The sequence below is a fragment of the Esox lucius genome, chromosome 11, assembly GCF_011004845.1.
Source record: "Esox lucius isolate fEsoLuc1 chromosome 11, fEsoLuc1.pri, whole genome shotgun sequence".
Taxonomy (NCBI): Eukaryota; Metazoa; Chordata; class Actinopteri; order Esociformes; family Esocidae; genus Esox; species Esox lucius.
Window position 1 is genome coordinate 44,245,800 of NC_047579.1, and position 22,762 is coordinate 44,268,561.

General features: G+C 39.9%; 2 protein-coding genes across 3 annotated transcripts; both read left to right on the forward strand.

Moving 5' to 3' along the window:
* The first annotated feature begins 1,282 nt into the window (after positions 1 to 1,282).
* On the forward strand, positions 1,283 to 3,947 carry psmg3 (proteasome (prosome, macropain) assembly chaperone 3). 2 transcript variants are annotated; one of them, XM_010874593.3, is made up of 3 exons: positions 1,283 to 1,417; positions 1,893 to 2,125; positions 2,266 to 3,947. In XM_010874593.3, the coding sequence occupies exons 1-3, from the start codon at positions 1,369 to 1,371 to the stop codon at positions 2,416 to 2,418; spliced, it is 435 nt and encodes a 144-aa protein (XP_010872895.1). In that variant the 5' UTR covers positions 1,283 to 1,368; the 3' UTR covers positions 2,419 to 3,947. The 2 variants fall into 2 exon arrangements, with proteins under 2 accessions (XP_010872895.1, XP_010872896.1); XM_010874594.4 differs by lacking the exon at positions 1,283 to 1,417 and adding an exon at positions 1,450 to 1,549.
* Positions 3,948 to 4,166: 219 nt separating this feature from the next.
* tmem184a (transmembrane protein 184a) lies at positions 4,167 to 17,844 on the forward strand. The gene is made up of 9 exons (XM_010874592.5): positions 4,167 to 4,615; positions 5,055 to 5,282; positions 9,231 to 9,396; positions 11,082 to 11,172; positions 11,281 to 11,356; positions 12,279 to 12,370; positions 12,970 to 13,139; positions 14,036 to 14,242; positions 17,545 to 17,844. The coding sequence occupies exons 2-9, from the start codon at positions 5,055 to 5,057 to the stop codon at positions 17,781 to 17,783; spliced, it is 1,269 nt and encodes a 422-aa protein (XP_010872894.2). The 5' UTR covers positions 4,167 to 4,615; the 3' UTR covers positions 17,784 to 17,844.
* Positions 17,845 to 22,762: the final 4,918 nt, after the last annotated feature.

Genomic DNA, 22,762 nt, shown 5'->3' on the forward strand with positions numbered 1-22,762 from the left:
CTGGCAAGTACTGGCTGTGTGCTACATGTGACAACAATCTCCTGTATTCTTCATTTGAATGGGCTATGGGGTGGCAAGACGGAAGCCTTTTCTAACAAAGAAAAACATCCAAGCCTGGCTGAAGTTTGCAAAAACAAACATCAAGTCCCCCAAAAGCACGTGTGAAAATGTGTTATGGTCTGATGTAACCAAGGTTGAACTTTTTGGCCATAATTCCAAAATGTTTGGCGCAAAAACAACACTTCACATCACCCAAAGAACACCATACCCATAGTGAAGCATGGTGTTGGCAGCATAATGCTTTGGGGCTGTTTTTCTTCAGCTGGAACCGGGACCTTTGTCAGGGTGGAGGGGAATTATGAACAGTTCCAAATACCAGGCAATTTTGGCAAAAATCCTTCAGGCGTCCGTTAGAAAGCTGAAGTTCACCTTTCAGCAAAACGACGACCAAAAGCACACATCCAAATCCACAAAAGCAAAAAATTCACCAGAAGAAGATTCATGTTTTCGAATGGCCCAGCCAGAGCCCAGACCTGAATCCAATTAAACATCTGTGGGGTGATCTGAAGAGGGCTGTGCCAAGAGATGTCCTCACAATCTGACAGATTTGGAGCGCATTTGCAAAGAAGAGTGGACAAATATTGCCACGTCAAGATGTGCCAAGCTAATAGACTCCTACCCAAAATGTTTTATTTTCTATCCGGAACAACTCCCAATGCACAATATGCTTTGACGAGATTCGAACCCGGGACATGGTTACAAGACCACGCCTCCAACCAGCCAGCCACTCTAGTTAGAATTCCGCTCACCGCCAAGATTCCGGTGAAAATGTATGAACAAAACACATTGCAGTCCGAAACCTCCAATAGCAGTAAACCAAGCCAAATACGAATACATCTCGCGAACACGATTTAAGTAAATAAATAGCTGCTTTTCAAGCCCCATCCCTGGCTCACCACAGTCAATTCTACACGCGGGCATGTCTAGTTTTTCTTGTTCAATTATCCGTTCTACATGTGAAACCCCAGACGCTGGACTGGTCTATCGAATCGGCTTCACAATGGTTCCTGACAGTATGATGTGGCGTCTCTGAGTTTGAAAACTCTGATTGTTTAGTTTTTCAGTGATTGAAATGCTAACTTAAAAAAATAAAATGTACCATGATACTAAGAAAATGGAAACTTCAATTAGAACTAAAATAATCAGTGCAGCATGTAGCCTAATCTTTGGCATTTACAATGTAGGCACTGCCGGATCTTCTCAGATATGCTTTATGAAGAGACAGCGTTTCTGTGTCATTTTCTTTCGTGCGCATGTGTAACATTTGTAACGAGGGACGTTTAACAAAGTGAAAGTAAAAAATTGCCCATGCTTGCTTCGGATATAATTGTACAGCCTAGCACCGAACAGCCACACGGTGAGGGATATTCCACATATTTGGAAAATGTATATATTTTAAAAGAAATGTCAAACGTTACATTAGTAAAGTAATGTATCCCTCGGTCTGTGTTAGTGTAGCCTCGGCATATCCTACTTCGACTAGCCGAAAGTAAATGCCACAACAGCGGGGTGAGGGAGAGGTGCTCCTTGTCTCCTTTGCTAGGTTTTTTCCAGCTTGCTTTAACTCAGTTGATTACGTAAACATGTTTACGATTGATGTTTTTGTAAGGGACGTAGATATAGGTGTTGCTTCTCTGAATGACTGTAATTTACGATTTTTATAATTATTAGCCTGCTTGGTCAATATTCTGTAACTTTTATTATTCACCTATGTTGTTTTTTTAGCTTCTATTACCGCTGTCTTTTGCTTAAAACGATGCAATAGAAAAAGCATGTACGGTTTTGCTTTGTGTCGCTTATATATTTACATTTCTGTCATTTCTTTGTATCAGGACTGAACAAATTCACCATGGCAACTCAGCCTCTCATCAGGTCAAAGCAGGCTGAGAAAACAATCAATGGAATATCCACACAGGTTATTTGTACAGAATTCAGCAACTACATATTTATAGTTCTCACACAGTATGGAAAGATTGGCACTTTAGTATCTGTCACACCAGATTCAAGATCAGGTGACATCAGCATTCCCATGTTCACCACCAAAGTTCTGTTGGGAAAGGATGAGGTAAGCATATAAGTCCCTACTGGACACATTTTTTTATATTAAAAGCCTGTTACTGTACTTGATTATAAAAGGCCAGCTATATGAATGCGTGCAACAGGACATCCTGTTCCTAACAGTATCTTGTACTTTTATTCCTGTAGGTTTTGACTCATGTCTGTGCCAAAAATCTGACGACATTTGTGTCTCAAGAGGCTGGCAACAGACCTGTTCTACTGGGCTTAGCGCTTAAAGACAGTTCCATAGAAGCAATAAAGGCCATGAAAGATGTCATCAAAAGTTGTCAAGTCTGGTAACTGCTGGAAAGACATTACTGTACTTATAAAGACAATATCAGCAAAACCGCTTTTTGTGCTTACCATCTATTATTCCATTGAATGTTTTTCCATACTTCAATTATAATCATTGCTTTTTGCAACATGTACTATAAATGAGTTTAACACAATCTATAAAAAAAAAATCAGAAATGTACAGATGTGCATTATGAATGTGTACAAATAGAGAATTAAGCTAAATTGAGTAAGATACGAAGGCTGTATTTACTAGGTAGCCTAATACAATATTTTGCCCAATTACAGTTAAAAGAGCAGAACTGATTAGTCAGATGACCAATATTGGAAAAATATTTGTATTGGACAGCTGTTTAAATGTGGTCAAATAATTCTACAGATTTGTTTCATACAATTTGCAGATAAGCTCTACAAATATAATTAATGTGAATCTGATGTGATTGGCCACAAGACCAATTAGTCGTCTGTGTAAACGCAGCCTTTGAGACAACCCTCTCTGTTTTAAAACCACATTCATTGTCAGACTAACGGTGTGAAGTCAATTTCACTCTTAAAATGTACCTGGCAGAATCCCCAAAAAGCTTGAATGAGGCAACACTCTATAGCAAATTCTACTCTGATTCTTGGGGATGACAGGTGAAGTTCATGTTGCTATGCCCATGATTTTAGTCACAGTCAACATGAAATTGCCTACACTCCATCATCATCACAGTTGTTGCCATAGCAACATTTCCTTGAAAATGACAAGCTGAGGCTGAATGAGACCACTTGTTTGGCTGATATACACACTTGGATGTGACAGACAGTGTATGTTGTTCATGTGAATGACTGATCAAAGTCGAGTTAAATTCAAGAACCAACTTGCCATTATTCCAAATGAACATTAGAAGTTGTAAATGGGCCGTAATGTAAACATGTAATAGCGATAATTTAAGAGTACCTATTTCGAGTCAGTGTTCGATAATCTGTTACGTAATGTCCATGAGGCAGCATGGTCCATTATCTGAAACATCTTTTCCATAAAATATAGTTGAATTTTCAAACTCAGCAAAGTTTAAAAACTGAAGTGATCAAGTGTGTGTAGTAAATATGTTTTTGTATTTTCACATGTGAAAGGGTTTGCTTAGATTTGTAATGATTTATCTGCCTCCCCAATGAAAAGTAGCAGGTTACAGTTGATTTGAGAAGGTTGCTGCTCTCACCACTTTCACTCACTTAAATGACAGGCTGCTGTCCGTTTCAAACCTGGTCAGCTGAATCGAAATACCACATTTTTGTAGTTTGCTGTTCGCCTAGCCATTTGTGACATTCCATTACGTGCCTCCTGCTATACCTTTTGTATGTTGTATGTTATACTTCATCTGGGTAAGTCCTTGGGCTCTGTAAGATCCTATCATCCAAACAGTGATGTGTATGTGTATATTTTTGCATTTGTTTTATGGCACCCTCAAATGTAAACAGCATTTCAAGGGCCAAAAAGGCTCATGGAATAAATGAGAAAAATATACATTAACTATCTTTAAATAAAGAGTCATTAGGCATCCTGGGATTATTTCATAATACAAGTAAATATTTTAGGACATCAACCATACCATTGATTGGCCTTATCGTTTGTACTAATTTGACTAATTTGTATTAATATATTTTTTATGTATAGTTTATGGCCACTAGTCCTGTCAGTGTATGTCACATGACGGTGACTATACGTCAAGGATTACGTGTCTCATCGTTTCCGACTAAATGTCCATGATCCACCTGCAAGTGTTTACCTTAAGTTGCAGGTTATTAAGAAGGGTCACTTTGGTAGGTAGTGTGTGTACAAGGTATTATATGTGTTTCGCTTTATTACCTTAACTAATTACACATACGGTATATATTGTCGATTTACTATTACCTTCATTGACTTCGGCTAGTCAGTTTATCGGATGTGAGGAGTGGACTACGACCTGGCACCTGTCATCAAAACAAGGAAGTAGGGCCTATTGAATCCTCCGTTGATATTTGTCAGGGAGCCATTTCTCATGACAACTTCGCTGTTATTTGATAACATCAGAAAAAGTATTTCGATTAATTTATTATATCCAAATGTAGTTTTGACAAGGGGCACGCTCGATTTTCAATATCCGTTTAATTGCAAGTCTATTTCGGTAAACGCGCAAATAGCGGTAGTTCAAGGACAGCGGGTCTACTACAGAAAAGCAAGGTAAGATGCACTATTTTCCCTACTGTTTGTTGGTTATAAAGTAATACACATCTTTGGAAGAAATTGCTATATAACTTGCCTACGCGACATGCCACATTGAAGTTGCGCACAGATTATCATGTAGGCTGTTAGTGTAAAGTGGTTCGTATAAAGCATGTCACCTTTAGAAAAATCCGTGTGGGATTTAATTAGTTCTGGTCGTTGTATTTCTTTTTGTCTTGTTAAGAAGTTCACTGCTTAAGGACCAGGCCCTTTTATTAAAAAAAAATAATAATAAATAAAATATATATATATATATATATATATATATATATATATATATATATATATATATCTCTATCTATCTTAACGGAAAGTCATGCAAATGTTTCAGAAGATATGTGATTTGTCCTAGAGCTTCCTAGTTTACCTAAACAAATATTGTTTTGTATTCATTCAGATGAACAGCACTCCAGAGAAAATGGCGATGGAATTAGGAGTCCCCCAAAATCAGTCTGTCATAGATCTTGCATCTCCAATTCTGAACAAGTCAAACTTTTCCAACTTGACTATAATTCAAACCGGGAATGGGAATATTCTGGCACACAATATCTTCTTGAATACAACCACTGCTCAAGCCCTGTCAGGGATCTTTGTCTGGTCAGCATTGCTACTCACATGCCATCAGGTAGGTTCATTTATATTTGTCTGTTATCTGCCTCTTTGCTGTAAGTCAGTAAGCACAGCCCCAGCCAAAGTCACTATTGCACCACTTCTGTGCAATGCAATGTAAATGACTGCTGGAAGCTAGGAAGGCTGTGGGTTGTATCCCCTTACGAGAGGGAAAAGTGTCCCACTCTGCAGTCCAGTAATACGCTTTTTCTTTTTATTACTTTACATTTGATCCAATATCCGGTTTTGACCGGTGTTATTTTCTCCTCACTGTTGTCCACTGAGACTGAGTGTTAAAGTTTTTATTTTATTTTCTCCTATTAGTAAAGTTACTGTCTGCACATAGTGTGCCGTAGTTTGTTTAATTACGTTATCCATTAGTGTTGCCATTTGCTGGCACTTCCCTTGACCAGCACCACACAATGGTATATGAGCTGAGCTACCCTGCTGATAAGATCACAATGCAAACAGAACAGTCATCGATCAGACGGATGGTTAGAGTGGTAATTCGTTTAACCACGTATTAAGAGTGATTCACATTGTGTGCTGAAAGGCATTTTATTTAGTTATTGTTATTTACACTCTGGCATTAGCCTTTAGGAGAGACAGTGGTGTTGTCTTATCAGGCCACGGGTTCCAGAGTGTACATTTGAATGACATGTTTTATCAGCAGGGATTTGCAGGTGTTATCCAGGTCACATAAAGCGTCGTAATAAAAGGAGAGGATTTCTTTCTTTCTTTTTTTTTGTATTTTTTGAGGGGGGCTATCATCAGAGGACGTCTGTTGTTCTGCTGCTCGGGGAGTGAAACCTCTCTCCTCACATTGTGCTGCTGAGCGATAAACTCTGCTGAAAATATGTCCATCCAACCTTTAGCTGTTGTATAGACAGGAAACCCTAGGGAGTGTTTGCTGGCTATGATAGAAGATGTAGATGATTATAATATTTCCAGATAGCAGTATGATGGGTTTTGTTTCCCTGGAGTTCATGTGCTGACCTTTTCCACTCACTGGTTGCAACATTTCTGATTGTTACTTTATCTTTAGCTGACACTTATTGTTATTGCTGACTATACATCAAGCAGATGGTACAGGGCAATTTCACAATTATATTTTATTAAGTGTTAAGTAAGACTGTGTAAAATTAAAAAACAAGGATTGTGAAGTAAAAACAAACCTACAGCTCTGCTATCTTGAACTGTCCTGAATCAGCAAGAGGTTATTGTGTTGAGATAGGGTTGTAAATACAGCTGGTTATTATGATATTGGGGAAGGGAGAGAGGGTTAAAATATTTATAATAATCATCATATATAAATGGAGTAATTATAAAAATACAATTTATTTTGAATTTAAATGGAAGACTGCGACAGGACCTCCATAAGGCTTTAGAAAAACCCATTACTCAGCCTTACAGGTTCAATCCTTTAAAGATAGTTTGAAGGCCGGACATGTTTTAATTGTCAATTTTCCACCAGTTCTCGTGCAGTGTTGATGCATGTAAAGTCATTCATGAGATGTTTTTGTTGTGTTTGGACCTGATCCGTTCAGGCAATGCATGAGTAGATGAGGCTGCTACAGTGGGGTTGGGCCTCAGGGTGCCCCTCGACAGCACAAAGTCTTACAAAAATTGGCCTTTTAAGACATGTTGCAGCACTCTTATTGTCCCCTCAGCTTTTTGCCTTTCCACAAAAATGGTTTCTTAGCTGCAACATGCCGAAGCGTGTACTTTGATGCCAGATGAACAAGCACTGGACGTCCTTCCTTCTGTCCCTTATGGTAGTGACCTTTAAGTACTGTTCATCAGATGCAGACATCATGTTGGTCATCCACTGCATTTTCTGTCTTCAACTTGCCCTGCTGTTTCAAATTCATTATCAAATTATTTATTGTAATGCCATGTTGTGTTTTCTTTCATGCTAAGGAAAACTTCCTGGCAAGATAAATAGCTTTCAACACATTTTCTACATGTACTCAAACATTTAAATGGTACTGTACATCGGATTTCGGGTACCATAGTTGAGAAAATAGTATATAAATCCTAAACTGACAATTTAACTGCAATACATTTGCTGTACATAAGAGAGATTTTAACAGAATATTATTTCAGGAACACTTCATATCTGTGACCTGTCTGACCTGTGGATGTCTTTCATAATGCTGATATCTTTGTCTATCAGAACAGGTCACACACTAGGCATCCAGTGGCAGGTTTGCATGAGCAAAGCATTTTGTTTGCAGTCGGATCCAAACCAAAACTACACTATTGGGGCAATTTTCTTCTCTGTCACACATTGACAGCAGACATGTTTTTGATTCTAGGAGAAATACATGTATTATAGTGTCTGAAATTTCATAATTTGTGTTAGTGTGCCTTTTTTGGGAACAATAGGTTCTCATGCCTCTGGAGTCTTCTCATCCATTCCCATTCTGCACACCAACACGTACAACTGGTCGACGCTGACCTTGGACAATATCCGTCTTGGCGTTGTTACTGAGCGCCAAGTTCCCCTCCACTAGCCAGTGGTGCTCATGTTCTTTGACACACAACACTGATCAGACCTCCGGAGGTGTTTTGTGAGGGAGAGGATGTTCATAATATCACACACACACACACACACACACACACGGTGTGTGTGATCATCTTGTTCTGCCTGGGTGTCGTGTACGGCATCACCTGGATCAGTGTGCAACTCCTCTCTCCTTCTCACTGACACTATTGGGCATAGTGGCGACACTTTAGTCACCAGCGCACCTTCTTATTCCAATGTAAACATTTGATCTTATAGCTGTTGGGGTCGGGTTGGGTGTTGTGAGATTGACTGGAGTTATACACTGCTCACGTACCAACTGAAGTTACCCGAGGCTGGACCTGCGCTACTGCTCAGCTGCGGTGGGAGGTATTGGGTCAAGCTAGAGCTGAGTCATTACCCTAGGCGCTGTTCTGTCTCGCTGCCTGCCTGTCAGCTGCACATTGCGGAGCCTGGAGGACCACAGTCTTTCTCGCAGCCGTTCAGGAGAAATGGAGGACATCAGTCTGTAGCCTGCCTCACACATACGGTGTATCACACGGCGTGCCCTGGCTGGGGGACCCTCTAATGTTCATTAACGGTCATTTTATCATGTTGCATGCAGCTGCCCGATTGGTCCTGAAGTCAAGAATTACCTGGGTGCACCAATTGAACTTGGTAAAATTGTGATGCTCAACTCTGATTGCTGGTGTTCTGTATTGAATTGGTAGCTGGAGAATAAGGTTTCAGTTTCCATTGGAGTTGTTCAGTACCTACTGATGTCACCAATATTTCTTTCGTGGATGCTCTGAACATTTCTTGAACCCAGGGCCTTAACTCCCATTTTTTTTTTCGGATTCATAAAATAATAATGTGCAATCATGCAATCATTACGTTCTAAAATAATTCAGAGAAACTAAAGTTTATAATACATTTCAGATGTTGAAGCAGTGTAGCCCTTTACTAGATTATTAGCAGAGTAGATTATAATTTTTTTGCCCAGTCATGTTTTTCTAATGATCAGCAAAAATATCCTCTGCTCACCTTGTTAGCTCGCTTCAGCATCGCTTTATCATCCCAAGTTTTGTGTTGTTGTCCCTCTCGACCTTTTCTTCTCTTTTGACCCTCAATCTACAGACCCTGTACTTTTTTTACGTATACTTTAATAAATGCTATATTTACTGTCCTTCTAACCGGGGGTTCCTAGTGTAATAGCCAGGCAGTGCCTTGAGGGTTCCAAAGAAGTGCCCTTTATTCATAAGGACCCTTACTGTATCTTTGAATAGCCTGCACTTGACGCTTGTTGGCTTGGCTCATTTGTGGTTCCTACGAATACAGTTGCTAGGTCTGGGGGCTAATTTGTGGATTTCAATACATCAGTACCTTTATTGTCTACGTGTTGGTCTTTGTCAGGTTTTCTTCAACTCTTTCTGTTTGATACGTGTGCTCCTCTTTTAGATCTACACCCATCTGAGGTCGTACACGGTCCCCAACGAGCAGCGCTACATCATCCGCATTCTTTTCATTGTGCCAATCTATGCCTTTGATTCCTGGCTCAGCCTGCTGTTCCTCACCAACGACCAGTACTACGTCTACTTTGACTCAATCCGAGACTGCTATGAAGGTAAGTGAAGCACACGAGCCCCGCCCTTCTCCTCCCCCCACCCTGCAGTCTTTCTGTTGAATGTCAGCCAGCCAGGGCTGGAAGCACCTGTATGGGCAGCAGCTGGCAAACACAGGGAGGTTCCTGTCTGGCCAGTAATGAGTGTTACACTGCAGAAACAAGGTGACAGTAAGGAATCAATAGCTGTTATCTACCCCCCCCCCTCCCCACCCACCATGGCAATAGGTATAAAGGCTAAAACGGACTGTCCCAACCTGTTGTTTCATTTTTTATTTTTTTTACCTGTCAGTACTTCTCTATGACCAGAGGCCCCGTTGCTCAGGGTGTTCTGTTTCCACACCCTGCTCCAGTTCTTTGAAGTCTACCTTTCCACCTAGAGACTATAGCAGTATTGATGTCATCCATGAACCACCTAAAGTAAAACTAATGTTTGTTTTCTTATTGAGAAAGAGGTAGAGGTTGACCATTTTCCATGCCCCAAATCAGCCTTTAATTCAGGCTTAATGGAAATGTTCATCATTCCTTGCAGCTATTCTTCCCGATGAATTATTCATGTCTCAGAAATTGTACTCAGATATTAGTTTTTTTTTTTTTTACTAGTTATTTAGCTACAAAGCATTTAGAAAAGAATGTAGTACTTTAGCAATGACACAAGTGAATCACATGCAGAATGGATTAAGTGTAATTTAATATGGAGAAATGTAAAACCCATAGCATTTTACATGTATTATTGACCAGATTATTTTAGACTAGATTGTTTGAGACAGGTTTGTGATTGTTGGTGGAAATTGCACTATATGAACGGCATTTGAAAACAGCCCGTTGCATTGATTTGAGTTAGCTTGGATATTTTGTACTCTGTGAAGCTCTGTGCCTCTGATACTCAAGCATAAACCCGACCAGCAGCTTTGTTTTAAGCCCCACCTGAAATAGAAACAAAGGCTTAGAAAGGATTTTGAAAGACAGAGAACCATCTAAAGCCTCTTAGTGGTGGCCAGAAAACATAGTGAAAACTTAGATTTTCAAAACTGAAACCCCCTGAAAATGTATAATTTTAGGTTCAATAAATTCATATTTGGGACCTCATAGCTACAAACATTATTATCATTACAATTTGGCCCTGATTATTACACAGACAGCTCACAGATTTACCAATCATCTTAGAAATCCATGTTTATCAGGGAAGTTTTGTATTGGCCAAACATTCTCTATTTACTGAGAGTAAATAGTTGGTTCATTTCATCTTCTGTTAACTGACCTGTGGGGAGATGTACCTACCTAACGTAATAAATACCTAGATATATCTGCCTAACAATATACAACTCTGGAAAAACCTTTTTCTTTCCTTTCCAAATTTTTTTTGAGTGAGGAACAGAAGTGTTCAATTTGCAGTGGTCAATAAATGTTAACCCTTCTGTTCCTCACTCAAAACCTTCCTTTCCAACTTTTTTGGAAAGGAAAGAAAAAGTGCAGTGGTCTCTTAATTTTTTCTTGAGCTGTATATACCTAGCTACAATATATATACCTACCTAACGTTAACTTCAGGGTGAAACTCCAACTTTGTAAATGTATTCATGGTTTCTGAATAGTATTGCACTTGCCAAACTACTATCTGTGCTGTAAACATTGTAACAGCATAATGCAAAAAAGGAATGTATGATTAACCTTCTGCCTCTTCTCTCCAGCATTTGTGATTTACAACTTCCTAAGCCTTTCCTTTGAGTACCTTGGGGGAGAGAGTGGCATCATGTCTGAGATACGAGGAAAGCCCATTGAGTAAGTGTTCCCATTCCCATTGTTCAGACAATGGACACCTCATAATACCATGGTCTCATACTACCTGTTAGAATAAAGGGCTTTTAACATGTTTTCTATGTAACCCAGGTCCAGCTGTGTGTATGGGACCTGCTGTTTAGGAGGAATAAGCTACTCTATTGGCTTTTTAAGATTCTGTAAACAGGTGAGTTGCCATCTATGTTCTCTATGCTTGGTGGATGAAACCAATGAAGTTGTGATTTATTGTAATTTCACCTCCTGTCTCATTGAGCTTTTCATTACCAAGTTCACTCCTATTGTGGAAAGGCAGCCAGTTATAATTGGCTGTCTACTTTTTGGAGAAAACATTGACTGGGTAAAAAGGAAAATAAAGGCAATCTGAAACCGGTGAAACCACCTCTGTAAAGCACACCGAGAAATAATATGATCTGTCAGCTTGAGACTGTCCCCATAGTGTCTTCAGGATGCAACTTGTTCTTTTACTTTTACACCAAAGGGAATTGGATATGAAAGGATATATCCTGAAAACAGTGGATAGACTATGAATTGGAAAAAGATGTCCAGAAAAGTGGATTGATTAACACTTGACATGTTCTGCTTGGACTCCAACGGCCGACGTGGGGTGGTTTCACAACCTTGCTGTTATTTTCCCTCCGGTAGCCAAGTTGAAAAGGATAAAAATATATATGTTCTTGTTCTGTTAGAGGACAAGTCAGAAGGGATCAATAAATGCATTTAGAGATTACCCCTGGTTTCAAGAGGAGGACCTCTAATCCAAAAGCACAGGCCTGCCTGAAGTTATCTTTTCACATTTAATGGTCTGCGAGACAGGGGGAATTGGTGGGTGCCCCTTAGTGCACTCCAAAATCAATGCATACTGTACTTTATTTTAACATTTTCAATGCAGGCATGTTTTGATCCAGATTCACTGACATGATCTGTTTCCGCAAAATGTTAGTTCACTTCCCAGGATACTCTGTGTTTATGTAGGCGTAACCGTAGCCTACATTTCCAACGCAGTAACTAGCGTGAAACTGTAGTCCACTGCATTCTTTCTCGTATTGTGTCATTGTTCATTGCGTGTCCCATCCTGTATTGTCATCCAGGCCACTCTCCAATTCTGTGTCGTCAAACCCATAATGGCCGTCATCACCATCCTCCTGCAGGCATTTGGCAAATATCATGATGGAGACTTTAAGTGAGCACAACCTTACATTCCATTTCATTCGACTTTACATGTCTATGCTTTTTATTAACTGTTATTTCTTTTTTGTTTTTTATGTTTCATTTGACCCCAACATCCAGGATATCTATCTCTGTTATCCAGAGTTTTTTATTTTCTGTTTTACTTTTGGGAGGTGGGAATCCAGTTAACAATTGTTATGAACTCCCTGGTGAGAAAAATAATTGTGATTACCATTGTACCGAGAAAGGAATCCAAGTAGAATGAGCAGTCTGTCTCTGGTGCTCCCCTGGTGGACAATAATTACTGCTCCACCTGTTTAAGCACTGCCTTCTACCAATCCTGATTCCGTCCAAATAATAAATGCCACAAAAACAGGAGCAACTGCAGATTATCAACATAAAATGTGACCGATCTTCCCCAAATACAAAATCTGTGAAAATGTGCATTTCTGTCAATGTTGGGCAGTTGAGGTCACAATTGAAGTTACTAGTGTAGATGTACTGAATTTGAACAACATTGAGGAGGTGAAGTACACTCATCTCCACTGACCTAACGGTGTTCATAACAGTTCATAACGGTGACATAACAGTCCATTCTGTTGACCTCTGCAGTGTGAATGGAGGATACCTCTACATCACCATCGTCTACAACATTTCTGTCGGCCTGGCTCTCTACGCTCTCTTCCTCTTCTACTTCGCCACCAGTGAACTGCTCAGGCCTTATGAACCGGTGCTCAAGTTCCTCACTATCAAATCTGTCATCTTCCTGTCCTTCTGGCAAGGTACCCTGTTCACTTTACCTTACATGGGCTTATATCAATGGGAGTGGGGGTTCAGGCATGGAGGGGTTGGCAAAATATGATGTGATTAAATCATTCGAGCAGTGGTATTCAAACCTGGATGTCAAAATCAGTTCCACTCCATTTTTTTATCACAACCCTATAAGCAGGGGCTTATTTAGACCATGGACTCCAGGTGGGTGCAATCAGTGATGAGGTAGAACTAGGGCTGTGGCAGTTATTTTTAGGACAACTCTTTTTGCACAGTAATGAGATTCCAATCTGAAGGGAGTTTTACGCCGATGTCAGAAACGTCTCAGATAATCTACTGAAATTAATTTGCTTCTTAATTTCAGTATGTTTAAACCTAGTTTAGAATTGTTCTGCAATGCAATGTTATGTAATTTCACAAAATTATTAGTTAATAGAAAAATGTGTTTCCGTCGCCTATTTGTCGTATCCACTCTGATCAACAAAGGAAAACCACACAAAAACATTTATTTTACTAATATAGGTTACATTTTGTAATTTCCCTCCGTATTTTATAATCGGATAAAGCACATTAAAATGGGTCCATTGCCTATTTAGGTCTACATTTAAAAATAAATGGTGAAATATTACGGTGAATAACATTTATGGTGAAATATTACGATGAATAAAATGAATGGTGAAATATTACGATGCTCAGGAAAAATGTAGTTGTCATTGCTTTGGGGTGGCATTTTGTGTAGAGCAATCGTTAACAACATGGATTTAGTGGAAGTTCCAAAGCCTGTACCGCATTTTGGTTTTCAGACAAATTAAGCTATTATTTTGAGGAGCCGATTTGTCAGATTTGCTCCAGAATCAAAAAGCTCGAGTAACTCATGGCAGTGTTTTGGTCTGTTGCTGTTGTTTAGGTATGGTGCTGGCCATCCTGGAGCGCTGTGGGGTCATCCCTAAAGCTCTGTTCATCGACGGCCATGAGGTGGGCGCTGGCACCGTGGCAGCAGGCTGGCAGAACTTCATAATCTGTATCGAGATGTTCTTCGCTGCTATCGCCTTGCGCTACGCCTTCACGTGTACCGTGTACCAGGAGAAGAAGAACGAACTGCCGGGACCACACGGTAACTACGGCGCTTCTACACATCGACGGGGCGGGGGTCCTCTGGTGACAGGGTCATTCCATTTTTATTAACTGATTCATTCCACGGCTGATAGTCCTGCTCTCCTGCAACTAACGGCAGTAACTTGATTCTTGACTGTATTCCCACAGCAAAAGGGCCATAGGAGAGAGGCAGTGCAGTTTTCTCTCCCATTCCTGGATGTAAACAGGGAGTAGGAAACGTGTCAGAGAGAAATGGCCAGAGCGAACAGTGAGAGCCAGCCAGGCCTGAGGTCAGCAGAGTGATGGTACCTTAGACCCTCAGGGTGTTCAGCGTTAGTCACGGCTCACAGGATAGATGCTAGCACAGCAAAGCACACCATAGAAAGATGAAGAGCATTTCTTAGCCTCTCTACGCTGAGTCGCAGTAACAATCTGACACCAGTAACATTCACATGAGCAGAAGACAAATGGAGACCAAGGGAAAAGCCTTCGGCAATGATATCAATCATCTCGGTTCCTAGTGCTTTCCTGCAACAGCGGTCCTGCTAAGGCCGTGAGCTAGAGGAGACAAAGATGTGCAGTAGCAAAGGAATTGCTGAAGTTCTGATTAAGTGTGAAATGTTCCATCTACATTTAATTTGACTGATAAGTGTTCTCTTCATCTTGCAGAGTGATCAAAAGAAACTTGGTACAAAATGATTCAGTAATTTCATCCATGTTTGGCCTTTGTCATGCTCACGTATGACATTTATTATTAATTTGCTGTAGTTGCTATTCATTCAAAATGAATGATAATATAGCCAAAGAAAGTTAAAATGCAAATTACATTTTATTGTGGTCTAAACTTTAAGATAAAACGCAGCGGAAATCCAGACTACTGTCTGGGGAGTTTTTGGACTTATGGTTTGGATGTATGGTTGAGAATTTAAATATTCTTCTCAGTGGGGACACGTGGTACGTCACACAGAGTTATTTCTTTCCAAAGCACCAATTCGAATGTCATCATTTACCGCTGCTCTGTATGACTGGCCTGCATAAACATCAACAAAATTATTCCAATTACACTAGATCTGCCAGGCTTTACAGACCCCCAGTATTCGCTAGAGCTAACGCCGTTTAGCCATTGTGGTTAGATTAAATATTTTTTTTGCACAGGATATGCATTATAGCACAGATGCTTGATAAAAGCGCAGATGCTTGATAAACCCAACATAAACAAATAAATAGCTTATTCATAGAAATAAAATGGATAGATCCGAGGGTATGTAGCCTCTTGTATTGTTCTACCAAGGCATAAGCTCTGGTATATGGCAGCACAGTGTTCTCTTGAAGTAAAGCCAATTCAGTATCATGCACTGAATTTTACTTGTTAATTCGATTTGCGGAGTAGTACAATCCAGTTACTTATTTTACTTATTTTAACCATGTGGAAAGTAAAACAAATTGTCAATTATTCGCAGACAAGAATGCTTTGCATGCAGACCATTTCAAAAAATTATTTACAGTAGCTTACATAACAAACTGGACTTGATTTAATTCAATATATCAATATACAGCTCTGGAAAGAATTAAGAGGCCACTGCACAACAGAAGCATTCGATTTGCAGTGGTCTCTTAATTTGAACCCTTCTGTTCCTCACTCAAAACGTTCCTTTTCGATTTTTTTTGGAAAGGAAAGAGAAAGGTGCAGTGGCCTTTTCATTTTCTCCAGAGCTGTATACATTAAGTCATTTGTAGATGGTATCAGAACCTGGACACTTTTGTGCCATCACCCATCCATTTACGCAATAATCATTTCACACAGCTTTGTTTGTGTGAGCAAGCCCTGCAAACAACTGTTGCACTGCACAGAGTTTTTTTTTTTTTGGTCTTGTCCCATGTGCACCTGCCAACTTGTCATTGTCTTCCTGCCGGGTGGACGCTGCTGTGTCTGGGGATGACCTGCCGCAGCCTCGGTGGCTGTCTTGTCACAGGCAGGGAGACTCAATGACAAGTCGGCAGGTATAGTTCTGTACTTCATATTCAGTTTCACTAACATTTTGTTGCATAGTCAAGGATATAGTTTCTATTTTGTTTCATAAAAAATTATCTATTGTAATACATTTGAATTACATAAGAAGCTGAATATTTTGTAAAATATTCAGTGAAAATGTATTGACAGTTGGTAGGCTATGTTTGTTTTGTTTCTCCTAAATAAAATAAAACGATTAGTTTTGATTATTAAGGCTAGAGATAAAAGGATTTGACAAATGCTGCTTCCATATTCTTCATCAACATTAAACCTCCTCATCCTCATTTTTAAGTTAATTAGAATTCAATCAAGGTTCTGATCTTTTTATCTTGGGATATCGCCCATTCATCTATTGACATTCTGTTCAGTGATGGGTGATTAGCGCCTGGGTAGCGATTTGCAACTGCCTCGGCACCAACACCAAGTGCTGTATCATTTTGGCGGGTTAGGTAGGGATTCGGGGTGGGGTGTAATATTTTAAAACAAATGGTACATAGTTGGTATGTATTTGTCGGTTTGTGATTTTAGAATTCTGACAACTGAACAATGTAAAATACACCTATTTAGGAAAAGCAATTGAAGGAAGAGGGAGTAGCTTTTGGTGTTTCTACTGTTAAGACTAGTCAAGTTAAGTCTAGTCAATTTCTGTGTTGTGATAGGGCTGCTGACTTGAAGGTCAGAGTTGTAGAGTCCGATATATATTCACCCCCCCATTCTGGGCTTGGAAGTGTCAGCAGGTCGGCCGTGTGAGAAGGTGTTTTCAGTGCTGTGGGGGTCAGGGAGGCCAACCAAACCACAGACCTGAAGCGCAGCGACGTTCTGGTGCCCGATCCCGCCTTCCCTCCAGTGACACACCACACTGTGGCTGACCCTAAAATGGAAGCCAGCATTGGGTCTGTCTGCACTGGCCGCTCCGAGGGAAAGAAAATCCTGGAATGACAGGGTGTCAGCCTGCACCATCTTTGGAAGAGGTGCACAGCTAGTGACTGGGAGGGAAGGCGGATCGGGCACCAGAACGCTGCTAGTATCCCTGTCAGCTTTATCTAGATTGTCATCTATCGACACAGAATTGAGGAACTCTAAAATGTGGCTGAGAACAGTGTGCAAGGGCTGAGCACATGCTTAATACCAATTAAGCCATAGGAGAGAGGGGTTTTGAGCTTGCATTCTGAACTAGGGGAGTTTTTCTTAATGAGTTTCATTCAGTGCATTGTCGTTGAGAATGTATTTCCTATTGGTTTGATACACTGATCCAAAGAGTGGTGTCTTGTAAACCGGTTAAATGACTGTGGGAATACATTATCTCGTAGACAACATCGCCCCCATGCAGAGCATCTCCAGTGGACTGAAGGAGACTATCAACCCTGGGGACATGGTCCAGGATGCCATCCACAACTTCTCCCCAGCCTACCAGCAGTATACCCAGCAGTCTACCCAGGAGGTGGTGCCGGCCGGCCAGGGCAACGGCAGGCCAAGCACAGGCAGCGCCAGCAAGGGCTCCAAGAAGTCAGACAAAGTCCTGCTGATCACATCTGACGACGAATTCTAAGGAGTTTCCCACCACCAACACAAGTATCTGAGTGTAAGTGGACTTGCCCCCCCCCCAGCCCCCCCCCCCCGCCCCACACACACGCGCACACATGAATGCGCACACCTAGGGAAACATTGGCACAGTATATCACTACACTGTCAGAACTGGTATCTGTCTGGTTAATTTTCTTTTACAACATTTTGTGAAATGAACTTTCTTTTTCTTCCAGTCCTTGTTTAAATAGATTATTCCTGTAGGGCATATCAAAAAGTGGACTGAATTTCTATTTTAATAAGCTGGTTTGATGATTTCTGTTTCTGCCTCGCTAGCTATGATACCACATTAAAATGGTCTGCTGAACCATATCAGGTTATTTATTCCATTATGTCCCTAATTGTGATTAGGACTATTGTAATAATTAGTGCTGGCCAGTCGACGCCTTATTACGGTTCTTCTAGCAGCAGGATATTATGCTAGAAGTGCTAACTCAGATTTCCTTTTTCAAAATAAAAGCCATAATTGAAATATATGGTAATATAGTTAACAATCTAGTCTGTACATTTTATGTTTAATGTCCGTTCCAATGTTATTCATGTCTGTTCTTTTTCATAGACTAGATGAACTATATTGCCTTATACATTTCAATGATGGCTTTTATTGTTATAAAGAAAATCTGAGGGCTGCCAGCATAATATCCTGCTGCCAAAATAACGTTAATGAAGCCATCACTATGAATAGTGACCAAGGTGTTCTCTGGCCACTAAAGTACTCCGCTCCCTCTGTCTGTTTCATGTGAGTTTCAAAGACTTGCTGATTTAATGTGTGACTTCGGGAGGGAACCCAGGAATCGGGGCCAGCACATGGCTTACTCTGGCACATCAGGGATCATCTCTTCCATTTCTCTGTTTTGAAGTATTTGTTCAGCAGTCTGTTGGGTCTCCCGATGAACAGAAGGATTCTTTCAAAGACACCTGGCTTTGGAGCAGGCACTTCAAACTGTAGACTTAAGTGCTTTGAATTCCTTTGTATCTAACATGCCAGAGACAAATTGGAGGATAAGTCCAGCTCTCACCAACTTGGAGGAATGTGGTGTTCTCATTAATCTTCTCACCATGCTTTTTCATGTAAAATATAGACAGGCTACAGTGGTTTTAACATTTTATTTTATTACCTGCTGTATTGTATATACTTTGAGTAACTTTTTGTAGTTTCAGTTGTATGTATTAGTCTTTTCAGTTCACTGCTATTATTTGTACAGTAATTTTGATTGGTTTAAATGTTGTTATGTGGTGTAATTTGGTTCAATGTTCTAATCTTGTGTGAAGACACAAGTTTAGCTTATGATGACATCTGATCAATTTCTGTATTGTAAATAAGACATCTCCCTGAACAAAAGATGTTGAAAGGATGTTAAAGACATCTTTCAAATTATTTTGCTCACTGGAATGTGGTCATTGTTTTTAGCAATTTCTGCAACTGTTAAAGAATCAAGCATAGTTGGTTCTATTTCGTTTGGAAATATTACATGTCTTAAAAATAACTAATTATGAGAAAAATACCTCACCATTTTTAACTGAGTTTTCAGGGATGCTAAGTCCAGTCAGATTTGGATGTTTATCAACTTACTCAACTTTTTCCATTCCTCCATGTGCCAATTATTGCCGCCTTCTGCTGGGAAAGCAGAAACTAATGTAGAGTTTGGTGAAAAGTATGAAACTGTAGGTATCGCTCTTTATTTTTTGGTTATTGATTTTACCTGCATATGTCGCTACAATTTGCACTCATATAAAATATGTGTGCTTTTTTCCATGTTCAACACATTTTGCTGTAATCTGCACTATTGAATTTGATAAGTTAAACAGAAATTGTTTTAATGAGTAAAAAGCTTTATTTAGAAGTTTAAAAAAAAAAAAAAAAAAAAAAAAAACAGGCACAGCAGATGTCTATTTACAGGAATAATTTAACTCCTTATTTTCAATCAAAACAAAAGATTGTACATTAGGGTAGTTCATTGACAAATGTAAATTAAATAATTTAGATGTTGAAAATGACAAATCAATAAAATAAATATTGAAGTTCAAATAAAATACAGACTACTAGCAGAGTAATGACAAAGGGTTCGGACTCTCCAAGTTAATTCTGTGTGTTTTATTTACACTCACAATTGGCTAGAAAGCAGTATAATTTAACTGTCCTCATGCCTCATTAACTACCACAAACTAGGCACATTAGCTTCCAATCTAGTGTTGTTGTGGCTGTACATTAAAACTATAGATCCCATTCATGGGGAAAGTTCACACCATAACATATTTCATAGTGAACATACAGTACCCACCATTCCATTATACAATTTGAAGATAGTGAAAATATAACATCCATTGTATTACACCTGCTTTTCTTTAATTCACCACCTTGTAGTGTACTCAGTAGACAGTTGACGTATACAAAGTCATAATTTGGAGCAGCATACTTTATATGTCATGGAGTTTGAATGTATAAGTACATCTGCTGAACACACGTCATATTTCCTATGTGCGTTTGTGGTAAAAAGCATGTAGGACTAACAGCAAATATGAAAGATGTGAAGGCCTATTAGAAATATATACTCATGGGAGGAATATAGAATATCTACCTTCGACAGCCTGAAGGCCAAATATAGCCAAGCATAAAAGATCAAAAACAGTACCCACTTAGTTCAGAGACCATCTCCCCAATTTCATTCCTATTGCATTGTAACTGTCCATATCGGAGAAGATGCAATCACCCGCGGCATCGAAATACATCCTATCTATACATTGTCGTTTAGCCGTTAGCGGTTCCATTACAAAGCCTTGTGCATAAGCATTTGCCGACATCCATGTCCAATCGAACTGCAGGAGCAAGATTCTTCTAGACAGAGCGGACTGAAGGATAACACAGCCACCTGCTGGTGCATCCTTAGCCCATCTGTAGCTGAAAGAGCTATGGTACACGCGCGCGAGAACCTTCCATGAGTCTCGATACTGCTGCGGTGAAAACGCAGCTTGTGGTACGCTGAAATTCACCCTTAATGTTTGTTGTTTATTCTGACGCAAATCTATATACTACTGTGCAATCGAATGTGACGGCTATGGTATAGGTTGTGTGGCTTTGGTTGGAACTGAATTAAATGACATCGAGAATGTAACGAATGCAAAAGTTGTATGAATTGATATCTAAGCAACTGCAAAAGTCTCTAAAACAATTAGGTAAATATTGCGCTTATTCACAGCATTTATAAAGACCACCAGCATAGGTCAGTGTAAAGCTCGGAAAAGGGTGTCCAACATAATTCAAGTGTTTTCACTTCCTTAACTATCATTTCTTAACTTGCCTCCTGCTGTGTTGAAAGATACTTCCCTCCAAATTACCAGGAAAATTAAGCTTTTGTTTTTACAGTCATCAGGTGGTGTCCAGAATATATTTAGGTGGTGGGTGAACAGGATAGACTTCTGTTTCACAACTGTCAGAAAAGCGTCATCATTAACTCAAACTCATAGTTGTTTCAAAAGCTTAGTGTTCAGCAATGTGATACAAACGCAGCATCCTTATAATATCAAGTGGCTATTAGCTACCAACGTATTTCCTATTTAAAACAAAACAAATCCACCTACAGCCTGGAACAGACATTATGTTGTAAACACAGCCTACTCTGTGGACTTTCTGAGGGTAGATTGCAAGCAATTATTATGTGCTGGTCTTAAATGAATTAAATACAACTACAAAGTCAGCAGAATGGATTCCTATTTTATATATATATATATATATATATATATATATATATATATATATTATATATATATATATATATATTATATATATTATATATATATATATATACACACACAGTGGGGAGAACAAGTATTTGATACACTGCCGCTTTTGCAGGTTTTCCTACTTACAAAACATGTAGAGGTCTGTAATTTTTATCATAGGTGCACTTCAACTGTGAGAGATGGATTCTAAATACAAAAATCCAGAAAATCTCATTGTATGATTTTTAAATAATTAATTTCCATTTTATTGCATGACATAAGTATTTGATCACCTACCAACCATTAAGAATTCTGGCTCTCAGAAGACCTGTTAGTTTTTCTTTAAGAAGCCCTCCTGTTCTCAACTCATTACCTGTATTAACTGCACCTGTTTGAACTTTGTATAAAATAAACCTGTCCACACACTCAAACAGACTCCAACCTCTCCACAATGACAAAGACCAGAGAGCTGTGTAAGGACATCAGGGATAACATTTTAGACCTGCACAAGACTGGGATGAGCTACAGGACAATAGGCAAGCAGCTTGGTGAGAAGGCAACAACTGTTGGTGCAATTATTAGAAAATGGAAGAAGTTCAAGATGACAATCAATCTCCCTCGGTCTGGGGCTCCATGCAAGATCTCACGTCGTGGGGCATCAATGATCATGAGGAAGGTGAGGGATCAGCCCAGAACTACACGGCAGGACCTGGTCAATGACCTGAAGAGAGCTGGGACCACAGTCTCAAAGAAAACCATTAGTAACACACTACGCTGTCATGGATTAAAATCCTGCAGCGCACGCAAGGTCCCCCTGCTCAAGCCAGCGCATGTCCAGGCCCGTCTGAAGTTTACCAATGACCATCTGGATGATCCAGAGGAGGAATGGGAGAATGTCATGTGGTCTGATGAGACAAAAATAGAGCTTTTTGGTCTAAACTCCACTCGCCCTGTTTGGAGGAAGAAGGATGAGTACCATCCCAACAGTGAAGCATGGAGGTGGAATCATCATTCTTTGGGGATGCTTTTCTGCAAAGGGGACAGGACGACTGCACCGTATTGTGGGGAGGATGGATGGGGCCATGTGTCGTGAGATCTTGGCCAACAACCTCCTTCCCTCAGTAAGAGCATTGAAGATGGGTCGTGTCTGGGTCTTCCAGCATGACAATGACCAGAAACGCACAGCATGGGCAACTAAGGAGTGGCTCCGTAAGAAGCATCTCA

What these genes read in the sequence shown, in the direction of transcription:
- psmg3 (XM_010874593.3), top strand. Translation starts at nt 1,369, where the DNA reads ATGCTTGCTTCGGATATAATTGTACAGCCTAGCACCGAACAGCCACAC. An exon ending in TAGCACCGAACAGCCACACG is followed by an intron (nt 1,418 to 1,892) that starts GTGAGGGATATT and finishes TCTTTGTATCAG; the next exon opens with GACTGAACAAATTCACCATG. An exon ending in TTCTGTTGGGAAAGGATGAG is followed by an intron (nt 2,126 to 2,265) that starts GTAAGCATATAA and finishes TTATTCCTGTAG; the next exon opens with GTTTTGACTCATGTCTGTGC.
- tmem184a (XM_010874592.5), top strand. Translation starts at nt 5,055, where the DNA reads ATGAACAGCACTCCAGAGAAAATGGCGATGGAATTAGGAGTCCCCCAA. An exon ending in TGCTACTCACATGCCATCAG is followed by an intron (nt 5,283 to 9,230) that starts GTAGGTTCATTT and finishes CTCCTCTTTTAG; the next exon opens with ATCTACACCCATCTGAGGTC. An exon ending in ATACGAGGAAAGCCCATTGA is followed by an intron (nt 11,173 to 11,280) that starts GTAAGTGTTCCC and finishes TATGTAACCCAG; the next exon opens with GTCCAGCTGTGTGTATGGGA.